This window comes from Peromyscus californicus, unplaced genomic scaffold (assembly GCF_007827085.1).
Source record: "Peromyscus californicus insignis strain IS unplaced genomic scaffold, ASM782708v3 Scaffold_8__1_contigs__length_139910024, whole genome shotgun sequence".
NCBI classification, from domain to species: Eukaryota; Metazoa; Chordata; class Mammalia; order Rodentia; family Cricetidae; genus Peromyscus; species Peromyscus californicus.
The window spans coordinates 40,109,144-40,122,157 of NW_026294606.1; the positions used below are offsets into that span (position 1 = coordinate 40,109,144).

Below are 13,014 nucleotides of genomic sequence, written 5' to 3' on the forward strand. Positions count from 1 at the left end.
TATAAAACTCATCTGATAATGCTACGAGTAGTTTGTGAGAATTGGATTGGAATTTACATTAAGTAGAGATTGTTGCAAAGAAGTACTACATAAATATATTTGCTTGTTAATATTTGTGCTGGCTAGTTTTGTGCCAACTTGACACAAGCTAGAGTCATCATAGAGGAGGAAGCCTCAGTTGAGAAAATGCCTCCATAAAATCGGGCTGTGCCGGGCGGTGGTGGCACACGCCTTTAATCCCAGCACTAGGGAGGCAGAGGCAGGTGGATCTCTGTGAGTTCGAGCCCCACCTGGGCTAGAGAGTGAGTTCCAGGAAAGGCGCAAAGCTACACAGAGAAACCCTGTCTCGAAAAACCAAAAAAAAAAAAAAAAGAAAGAAAGAAAAGAAAAGAAAAAGAAAAATATCTGGCTGTAGGCAAGCCTGTAGGGCATTTAGCGGGAAAGGGCCCAGCTCATCATGAGTGGTATCAGCCCTGGACTGGTGGTCGTGGGTTCTATAAGAAAGCAGGCTGAGTAAGGCATGGGAAGCAGGAAGCAGCCCCTGTCTCCAGGTTCCTGCCCTGAGTGAGTTCCTGTCCTGACTTTCAATGATGACCAGTGATGTAAAAGTGTAAACTGAAGTAACAAACCCTTTCCATTTTGTTGTTTTTGGTAATGGTGTTTTATTACAGCAATAGTAATTCTAACTAAAGCACTATTTTAATACTCTTATTAGAAGTATTTTCATATCAGGCTATCACTGCCAACACACTATTACTGTCATGTGTACTAGGATTTTTTTTTAATCACTGCATGTGAAAAATAAGATGACAGATCCTGTTTTGTATTTCATGTATGAAGTTTTAAAAATTATTGTTTGGGAAATTATTTTTGTCATTTCCCTCAAGGTGTATTGGCAATCATACCCCAGCTTTTCCCAGCCAAGATGCAATGTGGTATAAGTTTATGAATTTCCCTTTACTTTTTTCTACATACTTAATTTTGCTCAGACACCTCTTTAACTCAGGAAGTTCTTCTGATCGAGACTGGAAGGCCCTCTGTTAGAGTCATCATAGAGGAGGAAGCCTCAGTTCGAGGAAATGCCTCCAGAAGGTCGGGCTGTAGGTAGGCCTGTAGGACATTTTCTTAGTTAGTGATTGAGTGGGGGAGGGCCCAGTTTCTGTCTTTCTAGTCTCTCTTTCCTTTTCTATTTCTTCCTCCTGCTCCTCCTCTTCCCCCTTGTTTCCAGAGTCTCACCATGTAACCATGGATGGAATTTACAATCCTGTGGTCTCAGCCTCCCAGAGCTTGGTTACAGGCTCATGCCACTGTATATGACTTTACTGTTAAACTTTTAAACCTAAAGAGTGGGCCCTGAACTTGAATTCTTCCTGTTCTTTAAGAGCCTTCAAATCTCCTTCAAACAACCCAAGAGCACTAGCTGTACATTTCATCCTGTGTCTGATATCACTGTGGTACCTGGAGGACAGTTGGTTACTGAAGATCATGGAAAAACCAGAGTCTAATGCATCTAACGCATGCTATCTGTTCAACTATATGCAGAGAAAGGCAAGATTCTATTGTCAGGACCTCCATCTGGACCTGGGAATGAATTTGGCAAAAATATTTTTTCTATTCCTTAGGGGACAAGGCAACAAGCCACCATACACAAATGAAGACCAAAAGAAACGATAAAAACTGAAGTGTTTTTATTCCAAGTGGAGTACAGAGAGGCAATCGTAGGAGAGTAAGTTATATGTGAATGCTAAAGAAAGCTAAACATTGTTTTACCAAAATAGAAATGCCCTTGGCCTTTAGTGCCTGATAGTTTGGTACACAATGATCTCAATTGTAGCCTTCTGCCGAAGAACACATCTTTTCTCCTGTTTTAGGGAGAGAGTCGGGAGATAAGAGGCAATACTTCTCCTTGCTTGTAACACGGATTGCTAAATGGTCTTATTAACAAAAAACTCGGAGCCAGATATTGGGGTGAATACTAAAAGATCAGAGAAGCAGAACATGCCACAGCTAACCTCGCCTCTCCAATTTCTCTGCCTCAGGAACGTGAGTTCCTGTTTCCTCATACTGAAGCCTCTGAGTTCTCAGCCCTGAGGGTATCCGCTGAACTGCTTAAAAGCCTCTAGTTCCTGGTCCTCACACTTTATATACCTTTCTGCTTCCTGTCATCACTTCCTGGGATTAAAGGCCTGTGTCCTTCCCAAGCAAAGACCTGAGATCTCAAGTGTTGGGATTAAAGGCATGTATTACCACCACGCCTGGTTCTGTTCCCAGTGTGGCCTTGAACTCAGAGATCCACACAGATTTCTGCCTCCCAAGTGATAGGATTAAAGGTGTGTGCGCTACCACTGTCTGGCCTCTCTGTCTACTCTAGAGGCTGGCTCTATCCTCTGATCCCTAGGTAGGTTATATTTGTTAGAGCACAAATAAAATATCACGACATTGCTAAAACAAACAAAACAAACCTAAAAGACCTTGAATTTTTCCATTGTTGATTTCTAAGTATATGGTAATATTTTATTTATAAACTGAGCAGACTCTGCAATTAAGTGATGCCAAGTAAAAAGTAATTTAAGAAGCTAGTGTGGGCTATTTAAAAACTTAAACTAGAAAGAAAAATAATGTACGGTTTAGAAAAATTAAAAGCAGGCATTCAAATATACCCCAGTCACAATCCTGGAAGACAGATGGTGTGGATCCCATTTTCGTGTGGAGAAAGTGATTCCTTCCAGAGGACACAGAAGGCACCCAGGGGAGACTGAGCCTTAGCAAGCGTCCCACACACATGACTACTTCATGCTGCTAGGTCTCTGCTGTGGGCTCTTTAAAGGAACTTTTTATTTACTTATTTATTTGACATTGTGAAATTCTATTAGAGCCTCAAGGAAATGAAGACTGAATCCAGAATCCATTTTTCACCCTTGGCTTTGGTAGGGACTGTGGAGCTGGCGAGAAGAGCCAGACTAATTGAAGACTGTCCATCTTATTACAGAAAAATGGGAAGTACTGCCTGTCAGCACTGCACTGAAAACACTAGTTTCTTACAGATGCAGAAAATATATATATAAAGCCAAGCAGAGGACATCAAAGCCAGCACAGCTAAAACCCAAATATTGAAATGCTGGGCCTTCAAGAGACCCCATCACCTCGAGATACCTGTGGATGCCAAGCAGTAGCAAGGGAGAGCGGTCTTTAGCAGTCTCTAGACAACTTGGAAATACACTTTTACTTTCCCTCTTCCTTCTGTTTGTTTACTGGGGCTTGAATCTAGGGCTTCACTGGCTAAGCCGGTGCTGTCTCCTTATACCTCTACCCCAGCCCCTTCTGATTTTGAGACAGGGTCCTATGAAATTACCAAGGCTATCTTTGAACTCTTCCTGTAACCCGAGCAAACTTCAAACTAGTGATCGATCCTGCCACCTCAGCCTGTGGAGTATCAGGGAGTACATGCCTGAGCCACTCAGGCCTGGCAATGCTGGTTTTCATAATTTAAGATAAAATATTATTGTGTAAACCAATGGGGTTTTATTTATTTATTTTTGGTTTTTTGAGACAGGGTTTCTCCGTGTAGCTTTGCACCTTTCCTGGATCTTGCTCTGTAAACCAGGCTGGCCTTGAACTCACAAAGATCCGCCTGCTCTGCCTCCTGAGTGCTGGGATTAAAGGTGTGCGCCACCACCACCCGAGGGGTTTTATTTATTTAAAGCCCTGGAAAATGTATCCAAGCAAATCACCCATTCCAGTTACATCTTGGCAACTTTTCCAACTGGTCATTCGCATACCAAACCTGGGCAGAATATTAGGTATATGAAACTGGTGGAAAAGGAACAGGAACCAAGGTCCGGAGTATGAACAGCTTCTGTAGTTCAACGGTTTCAGAAATATATTGCAAAACCTAGAGAAAACAAAAATTTCCAACCATTACTTTAAATATTCCAGCATAATATAAATGTATGCCCAATGGCCTACTTTGCAGCACCTGATCTGTAGCCCTTACTTTTTAAAATGGAAAAAAATGTCCAAAGTTTTAAAATTTCAATTAAGAGCAAACCATTAAACACTGCACAGTATATCCTGGTAATAATGTTCTAGAACATACAAGTGGTATCACCAGCAATACAAAAGCACTTGGTAAGGGCAAGTTTGAAAAAAACAAAACTACCTAACAGAACACCTAAAGATGTTTCAGATCAGAACCAGAAAACAAGAGTAACGAAGAATCTACTCAAATGATTGTTTATACAAATTGACGTCAGTATTTGCCGGCTATTTGCCAAATCTTAATAGTCTTGACTTAAAACGGACCTAACTTTGGGTAGAACGCAACGTCTGAAATTAAACTAGAACTACGCAACCCATCAGGCAGGATGACGATGGTAAAAGTGTTACACTGTGACATGTTGTACATAAAAACACCCAAACCGTGAATTTTGAATCACAGCTGCTTTGTACAGAAAATGTGGGTGGCTCTGAAAAGAGCCTTTGGGTTCAGCGTTGCACTCAGTAGCCTTTAAGCCCTCTCCCCGCGAATGCGGCGGGCCAGCTGGATGTCCTTGGGCATGATGGTGACCCGCTTGGCGTGGATGGCGCACAGGTTGGTGTCCTCGAACAGACCCACCAGGTAGGCCTCGCAGGCCTCCTGCAGCGCCATCACGGCCGAGCTCTGGAAGCGCAGGTCGGTCTTGAAGTCCTGCGCGATCTCGCGCACCAGGCGCTGGAACGGCAGCTTGCGGATCAGCAGCTCGGTGGACTTCTGGTAGCGCCGGATCTCGCGCAGCGCCACGGTGCCGGGCCGGTAGCGGTGCGGCTTCTTCACGCCGCCGGTGGCCGGGGCGCTCTTGCGGGCGGCCTTGGTGGCCAGCTGCTTGCGCGGGGCCTTGCCGCCGGTGGACTTGCGGGCCGTCTGCTTGGTACGAGCCATTAGTGCAACAAAGACAAAGCAGAACACACTACAGTGCCTTGGAAGGCGCTTGCCATCTTATATACAATCACACTATCCGTTATTGGACCGGAGAACATTCAAATGGACCCGCGCATTTCTCGGATTGGTCAGTCTCTGCTCCTAAATCCTGATTAAAATATGCTTTGAGGTTGTTGAATGAACGTGCCCCCTCCTGCCTCCGCCCCTCGGTGCCTCCGCCCCTCGGTGCCTCCTCCCCTCCACCATCTTCTACTTTTACACTTTCATCGCGATAACTGCTGAGGACAGAAATTTTGCACAGGACTATGTACATTCAATAGGGTTAGGCTAAAAATATTCAACTGAGGTAATCATACAATTGAGCATAGAAACTTAAAACTTCATGGGATTGACAAGAGGTAATGTTACAAAGGGCAAATACTGCTGCTATTCACTTCCAAATACCATCTTGGATGCACGATAGGGGTCTCAGAGGCCACTCCTGTGAAAACGAAGCGGAACACTGCAAACTGTGAATCGTGCTTTAACGCTGGGTAACCATTAGTACTGTTGTGCTTTTACACTCTAGACCTAGATAGTTTTAATACTCAGGTACTGTTGTTTTAGTTCACATACAGGAAGGGTTCTCATTTGGAAAAACTCAATTCCAAATATTTGCGTTTTAGAACATGACGAACTGCATCCAAGGGCAACAGCACTAATAAGGCTGAGATACCTTCACCGTACAGGTCATAGTCGACCTAATACAGTAGCAAGACAATTCACAATGAGGTGGCAGCTCGTTTTACGGGAAAAGGTGGGTGGCTCTGAAAAGAGCCTTTGTTTTGTGTAGGTTTAGCCAGGGAAATCCAAAGAAAAGACCGGGAACTCATTTACTTTCCCTTGGCCTTGTGGTGGCTCTCGGTCTTCTTGGGCAGCAGCACCGCCTGGATGTTGGGCAGGACGCCGCCCTGCGCGATGGTCACGCGGCCCAGCAGCTTGTTGAGCTCCTCGTCGTTGCGGATGGCCAGCTGCAGGTGGCGCGGGATGATGCGCGTCTTCTTGTTGTCGCGGGCCGCGTTGCCGGCCAGCTCCAGGATCTCGGCCGTCAGGTACTCCAGCACGGCCGCCAGGTAGACCGGGGCGCCGGCGCCCACCCGCTCCGAGTAGTTGCCCTTGCGGAGGAGCCGGTGCACGCGGCCCACGGGGAACTGCAGGCCGGCGCGGGACGAGCGGGTCTTGGCCTTGGCGCGAGCCTTGCCGCCCTGCTTGCCGCGTCCAGACATGTTTGAATTTGAGAGGTAACAAGGAGAGACAGGAAAAAAATGTCCGAGTAATGCTCAAGTGGGGAATGAGAAATATTTATACGAACGGGAGGGATTCTACTTCTGCTTCTCTCATTGGTTAGTATATGATAGCCAATAGAAAATCAGAATTCCACCCCTCATTTGCATACGGCGTTTTTCACTTCTGTGTACTCAAGTTTTGTTTTGTTTTTTCTTAAAACTACTTAAAAAAAAAAATGAGTTCTGGAAGTTGAACTCTGGTACTTATGATTAAGAGCCAAACGCTTTTCTGACTTTCTTAACCTTTGCTTAAATGCAAATAATTAAGTGGCATTTTTTTTTCTTCAAGATTTTGGTATTCTTGAAACCTCTCGAGTACAGAGCCGGGGTGTTTCTGAGTTGTTCTGCGCCGTTGGCTCTTTTTCGGGGTTTAGAATTATGTTTTCTGTGACAAGGCAGCACAGTGCAGAGCGTCCTCCATTTCGTATTTGTCCTAAGGCCATTCCAGGTTTAACTAGAACTTGATCTCCTGTAGAATCCCATTCAGACGCCCCCGCTACCTTAGCCTCTGTCAAACCGCTCGCTGACTAGAAACCTCCCTCTAGATTTGCACAGGGAGACACCAGGATGTGGGGGTTGCCGTTAAAAGCCCTTCACTCTAAATGCTCAGGACTATACTTCGGTCCTGAATAGCTGAGGAATAAAGACTTTCAGTTGGCTGTAAACTGTCTGAGTGGTGATCCCTGCATGGCTCCCCATGACAGGCTGAGTACATATTTTGAGATTCTATGCCAGGCTTCGTTTTAGCTCCACAAATCTCGGAAACAAAAAGAAACTCTCTTTCAAATTATAATATATGCAAATTACTCTTTATAATGGGCCACTTATCCCTATGTTCCCTGAAATATGGAGACTGAGGACATGGAGAACATGCTTAGTCACTGGCTCAAGAGAACATGCAAGGATATTAGGCCAATGAGATCCTGTAGTGTGTGCAGAGAAAAGCATTCTTGTCTTGGCGATTGGAAAAAGCCTAGATAGACTTAGATCCATCATTTACTTGGCCCAAGGTAAGAGTGAGTGAATGAGACCAAGGACTCACCTGCTGTCTGGAAAAGCTTTGCCCATCTTTCTGCCAAGCTATTTCCATCATTCTCTTGTTCTTTTTTTTGTTTTGTTTTTTTTCACTTGACCATCATACAAAGTATTTTAATCATTTCCAAAACTCTCCATTCTCCTCCATTCTACTACTTGTGCATATCCAGCTGCTAAATGTAAGGGATGGGAAACTTCCCATGACTCAGGGTCTGATCATTTAAGCATATGAAATGCACTTATAGAGGAATGAACAGAGAAAAACACATAAATTAGCAGTCTGGGAGCATCGCGACAAAGGAAAATGCCTACTCCAAAATCCAGTGTAATCTAGGTGGTTCTGGGATGTTTTCACTGTAGACCATGGAATATGAAATCAGAAAGAGGAAGTAGTTTTTTTCACAGGGTTAATACGTATGTGCTCTAGTGTATTAAATAGACTATACATAACCATGTCTGGTGTTAACATGTAGTCCTTGTGATAAAGTTTCCTTTCTTTAGGTTCGAAGAGATTTATCAAAACTGAACTTCTCTTGATTAAAAAGTGTCTTTAGATGACTAAGTGGGGGTGGGGTTCAAGAAATCCCCTATGTGTTGGACAGGTATTTTCAGAATTATTTCATAACACTGAAAGATTTTGAGAAGCATGCATTATTTTAGTCAATGGAGAAGAAAAATTAAGAAGATATGAATAATGAAATCACAATAAGAGAAATCTTATATGAATGTATTTTTTTTGTTTGTTTTGTTTTTCGAGACAGGGTTTCCCTGTGTAGCTTTGCACCTTTCCTGGAACTCACTTGGTATTGTTTTAAAATAAAAGTGATTAGATTATGTTGCCATTAACAATTGTCAACTGGAAAAAAATTAGAAAATTGGTCATACACACCTTTTGGAGAGCAAAATGGTACTTTTGGACAATGTAAATAGCCATTCTGGAAGGCATCTAGAGGATAGGTATGGAAAATACCCTGTGTTTGTCATTGAACCAACAAATCCCCATTTTAATATTCCCCATAATGTGTTTCATAAGTGCATACAGAAGTATCAAAAGATATTTTCATGCTGTAAAAATCTGTCTCAGTTTGTCTACTGTGTCTATATTTGAAATTACTGGCAGTGGTGAATATTTCAAGGAATTCGGCAGGTGACATATTTTCAGGAAGTTAAATTAAAAAACTTGATTCACACACATATAATTTAAGACCAAAAACTAGCAAGCAAGCAAGCAAGCAAAAAAATAAACAAACAAAACACCATCATGGTTCCCGATGTAACCTGGTAAAAAGAATGCTTGCCTGATCTGCATGAAGTCCTGGGTTTCAACCCCAGAACCACATGAACCCCGAGTTATGGTGCCATTCCTAGAATCCCAGCAACCCCAGCACTTGGCAGGTAGGAGCAAGAAGATCAAAAGTTTCATGTCAACCTCAGCTACATAGTGATTTCAATTTCTTAATTAATTTAAAATTTTGCTGAAAGATGTTGAAGACAAAATTGAGAAGCCTGCATCTTCCCACCTACAGTTAAGCAGGAATGGGGCATCCCTTGTCTCTTGTTTATGCATTTTCCCCCTCAGATAATGAACAGCCCCTGGACTTTCTGCCTCCTGTTTTTTTGGAGGCCTTCCTTATTTAACAAAATTTGTCATCATCCCTTCTAATATGGGATAATACCAAGTAAAACATCAAGTAGTCATGTCTTTCTGCATAAAAAAAAAACCCAGAAAATCCAGAGGAAAGGGGAGCTAGTAAAAGGCAAGAAGACAATAGAGAAAATAATCCCTACTTTAGGAGATTGGTCTGAAAATGGTAAGAAATAATATAACCAGGTCTCAGTCCAAAGGGGCCTCCTCAAGGTAAGTGTCTTCAACTGCATGTTGTGTTCAGGTTTTTCTTCAGTGTTGGGGTTGCAGGTGTGTGTACCAACATAAAAATATGTAAAGACAAAGATTTAAGGATTTTAACAACAGTGTTTTCCGTGTGTGTGTGTGTGTGTGTGTGTGTGTGTGTGTGTGTGTGTGTGTACATGTGTGCATGCATGTGTGGTTTTTCAAGACACGGTTTCTCTGTGTAGCCTGGGCTATCCTGGAACTTGCTCTGTAGACCAGGCTGGTCTCAAATCAGAGATCTGCCTGTCTCTGCCTCCAGGGTTTAAAGAATCATCCTGTCACTGGGTTCAAAGGATTGAGACACCACTTCCAGGGATTCTAAAAGTTCTTGAAGCATTTGCCTAACATACTCAAGAGCCTGGCTTTCATTTCCAAACAATAAATAAACAAGAAAAGGAGTCAGGTCCAGTATCATAGATTCAAAATACATTTTGCAATATTTTCAATGAGTTTCTCACTTTGAGAAGTTATTTCCTCATCTGTTATTACATATTCTCAAAGCCAGTGGAAAAAACCTTATTTTTCTTTTCAGTCTTTTGCCCCATCTGGCTCTGCTTCTTCCTGCCCTAGTCCAAAGGCTCGGGACACTGCTGAATCCTTTCCCAGACAAAGCCTTTACCAGTTTCTAGAGATTACTTCGGAAGTTTTAGGAGTCGAGTGTCAGCATGTTCCGTTTCAGCACAGCTAAGTGGTTACAGGTACTTTCAACTCCTGAGTTCCAGCCACCATCAATGCCCAACCCTGTATGTAAAAGGCCCAAAGTTTCTGCACACAATAAAAATTGTTTAAAAAGCTGTGGTTGCATTTAATTGAACGGCTCAATTTGCTGTAATGTTTAAGTGCTAACTTTACACTAGGATCCTAAATTCTTTAACCCCTGTAAATGCCAACTCCCAGAACGCTAGCAACTGTCCACACACTGTAGAATTACAGGTACAAACTCAAAAGGTTCCTGGCTGCGGTTTACAGTAAATTCACAAAACAGAAACTGAGAAACATGAAGTCAATGTCTAAAAACCCAAGGGAAACTTAAATGACCTCAACCTTGAATTTGGGCAAATGCGTCACTTCATTTACTTAAGGCCAAATTAAGTGCCACACAAAGACACCAATTACAACCCTGTTTTGATAGAGTGGGTGGCTCTGAAAAGAGCCTTTGGGTTTCGGTGAGGTCCGCCGCTCACTTGGAGCTGGTGTACTTGGTGACGGCCTTGGTGCCCTCGGACACGGCGTGCTTGGCCAGCTCCCCGGGCAGCAGCAGGCGCACGGCCGTCTGGATCTCCCGGGACGTGATGGTCGAGCGCTTGTTGTAATGCGCCAGGCGCGACGCCTCGCCCGCGATGCGCTCGAAGATGTCGTTGACGAACGAGTTCATGATGCCCATGGCCTTGGACGAGATGCCCGTGTCGGGGTGCACCTGCTTCAGCACCTTGTACACGTACACCGAGTAGCTCTCCTTGCGGCTGCGCTTGCGCTTCTTGCCGTCCTTCTTCTGGGCTTTAGTGATGGCTTTCTTAGAGCCCTTCTTAGGAGCTGGAGCCGACTTGGAAGGCTCAGGCATCCTTTCCAGCCGAAAGACACACCAGTCTAAGAATGGGAAAAGAAAAAGAATAGGACTAGATTGTTGTATATATAGTCTTGAAATTCAAATGAAGCCGTAAAAGCACTGACTTCTCATTGGATAATAATAAGGCCTCACAAAACGACAGGGCTCATGCAAATGAAGACCAAATAGCCTCATTTTCTATTGGACAGAAGAACATGGTTATTTTAACCAATAGGACGGCGTTCTTTTGTGACCCAGAGTAATTTCTCAAAACGTCTACTTAAGCTTCATCCCTGCTTTTCACTATTTACATAACTTAAGTAATGTCTGACCCTAGCAAACAGGGCGACAGGGCTCCGCCAAGGCCAAGACCCGCTCCTCCCGGGCCGGCCTGGAGTTCCCCGTGGGCCGCGTGCTCCGGCTCCTGCACAGGTAAACTCACGGTCATAGTTTATCTCTTCAGTTTATTCCGAAACAACATTCTTTTTTTTTTTTTTTTTTTTGGTTTTTCGAGACAGGGTTTCTCTGTGTAGCTTTGCGCCTTTCCTGGAACTCACTTGGTAGTCCAGGCTGGCCTCGAACTCACAGAGATCCGCCTGGCTCTGCCTCCCGAGTGCTGGGATTAAAGGCGTGCGCCACCACCGCCCGGCAACATTCTTACATTATCTAAGAATTTGGAAATTATTAAGCCTGCAGACTACTCTTCACCCTAAACTCGTGAATTACTTGTCCCTTTTAAGAGCAACAATCTATATTAAGATTGCTGGATTGTGAGTTTACTTTAACCAGTTCCTAAGTAGTTACAAAGACTTTACACACTGTACCGTGACGAAACAATAACACCACGAAGACAAAGCAAATTGGAGATTTTGCTGGGGCTTAAGTTTGACAAGACTCCAAGGGTAGACAAAATTACATAACACCACAATTTAAAAAAAAAAAAAGTAACATGGGCGTGTCAGAATATCTGGCCAATCAGATACGCTTAACGCTTGACCATCGCTCACATTATTACTCAGCCAATGAGGTTTTGGCGCGGGACTTTCGAAAAGTCACAAGGCCAATCAGAATGTTTTTAGGTATATTTAAGGGCAAGATTTCCCTTTCTCCGTAACATTTGTGTCGCTTTCATCACTACTATGGCTCGCACCAAGCAGACTGCCCGCAAGTCCACCGGCGGCAAGGCCCCGCGCAAGCAGCTGGCCACCAAGGCCGCCCGCAAGAGCGCCCCGGCCACCGGCGGCGTGAAGAAGCCGCACCGCTACCGGCCCGGCACCGTGGCGCTGCGCGAGATCCGGCGCTACCAGAAGTCCACCGAGCTGCTGATCCGCAAGCTGCCGTTCCAGCGCCTGGTGCGCGAGATCGCGCAGGACTTCAAGACCGACCTGCGCTTCCAGAGCTCGGCCGTGATGGCGCTGCAGGAGGCCAGCGAGGCCTACCTGGTGGGTCTGTTCGAGGACACCAACCTGTGCGCCATCCACGCCAAGCGGGTCACCATCATGCCCAAGGACATCCAGCTGGCCCGCCGCATCCGCGGGGAGAGGGCTTAACGTAATCAGCCTCAACTTTTCAAAAGAAAAAAAAAGGCTCTTTTAAGAGCCACCCAAAATTTCATGTAATGGTGCTGTAACCTTGTCGCCGTGGTTGGATGATGAGTAGGTTCTGTTTACATATTACTCTGAGGTTAACTATTCGTTCTCTGTGCTTGTCTCCAGTTCTTGTATTTAGTTCTGGATCTCAGGTGTCCTGGAATCCTAAGGCCTAGTGAAGTCAGCCCTGTTGATATAATCAAGGACACATTAACATTCTGTGCTCATAGTATGAGACTGACTATGTGTCAAAGGCTTGATTTTTGTTTTGTGCTGCGAGCCTGTCCCTTACTAACAATGTGCTGAGTCATAAGCCACAAATCTTGCCACCCTCAGGAAAAAAACCAAATCTAACCAAATTAAGACATAGGATGGATAGATAGATACTAATTACACATCTAAATCTAGGTAGCCTATGAGTATGTTGGGAAATATATAAAATTTTAAGTTTAGAAGACCCACAAAATTAACATTCATAATTCTGTGCTGTTTCTTTTAACTGCACTGATTCCCGATAAAATATATATTTTATGTTTAATACACAGTGGATATTTGCTTTTACCTTTAGTAAAGTTCATAGTTTACTTTCTTGACAACTTGGAATAGTTTCCACTTAAAAACTCACTTTTGTAATCAATTTTACAGGAGTGTTCATATTTTGGGAATCAACAGTCAAGTATGTCTTCTGTATGAATTATTATCTGGTGGAA

The 13,014-nt window shown here is 43.9% G+C and overlaps 4 protein-coding genes across 4 annotated transcripts in view; 1 reads left to right on the forward strand and 3 right to left on the reverse strand.

The window, feature by feature from the left end:
- The window catches only part of LOC128103122 (uncharacterized), a 63,426-nt gene that overhangs the window by 6,454 nt on the left and 43,958 nt on the right, over positions 1-13,014 (forward strand). Inside the window, exons 2-4 of the mRNA XM_052727203.1 lie at positions 3,178-3,195; positions 5,525-5,546; positions 11,851-12,183. Of these exons, the coding sequence (XP_052583163.1) occupies positions 3,178-3,195; positions 5,525-5,546; positions 11,851-12,183 (373 nt within the window). The remainder of the gene's footprint in view (positions 1-3,177; positions 3,196-5,524; positions 5,547-11,850; positions 12,184-13,014) is intronic.
- LOC128103097 (histone H3.1) lies at positions 1,674-5,457 on the reverse strand. Its single transcript, XM_052727180.1, has one exon. The coding sequence runs from the start codon at positions 4,916-4,918 to the stop codon at positions 4,508-4,510; it is 411 nt and encodes a 136-aa protein (XP_052583140.1). The 5' UTR covers positions 4,919-5,457; the 3' UTR covers positions 1,674-4,507.
- On the reverse strand, positions 5,527-6,504 carry LOC128103101 (histone H2A type 1-B). Its single transcript, XM_052727183.1, has one exon. The coding sequence runs from the start codon at positions 6,181-6,183 to the stop codon at positions 5,791-5,793; it is 393 nt and encodes a 130-aa protein (XP_052583143.1). The 5' UTR covers positions 6,184-6,504; the 3' UTR covers positions 5,527-5,790.
- LOC128103113 (histone H2B type 1-B) lies at positions 10,097-10,749 on the reverse strand. The gene has a single exon (XM_052727195.1). It carries the CDS (start codon positions 10,728-10,730, stop codon positions 10,350-10,352), a length of 381 nt encoding a protein of 126 aa, XP_052583155.1. The 5' UTR covers positions 10,731-10,749; the 3' UTR covers positions 10,097-10,349.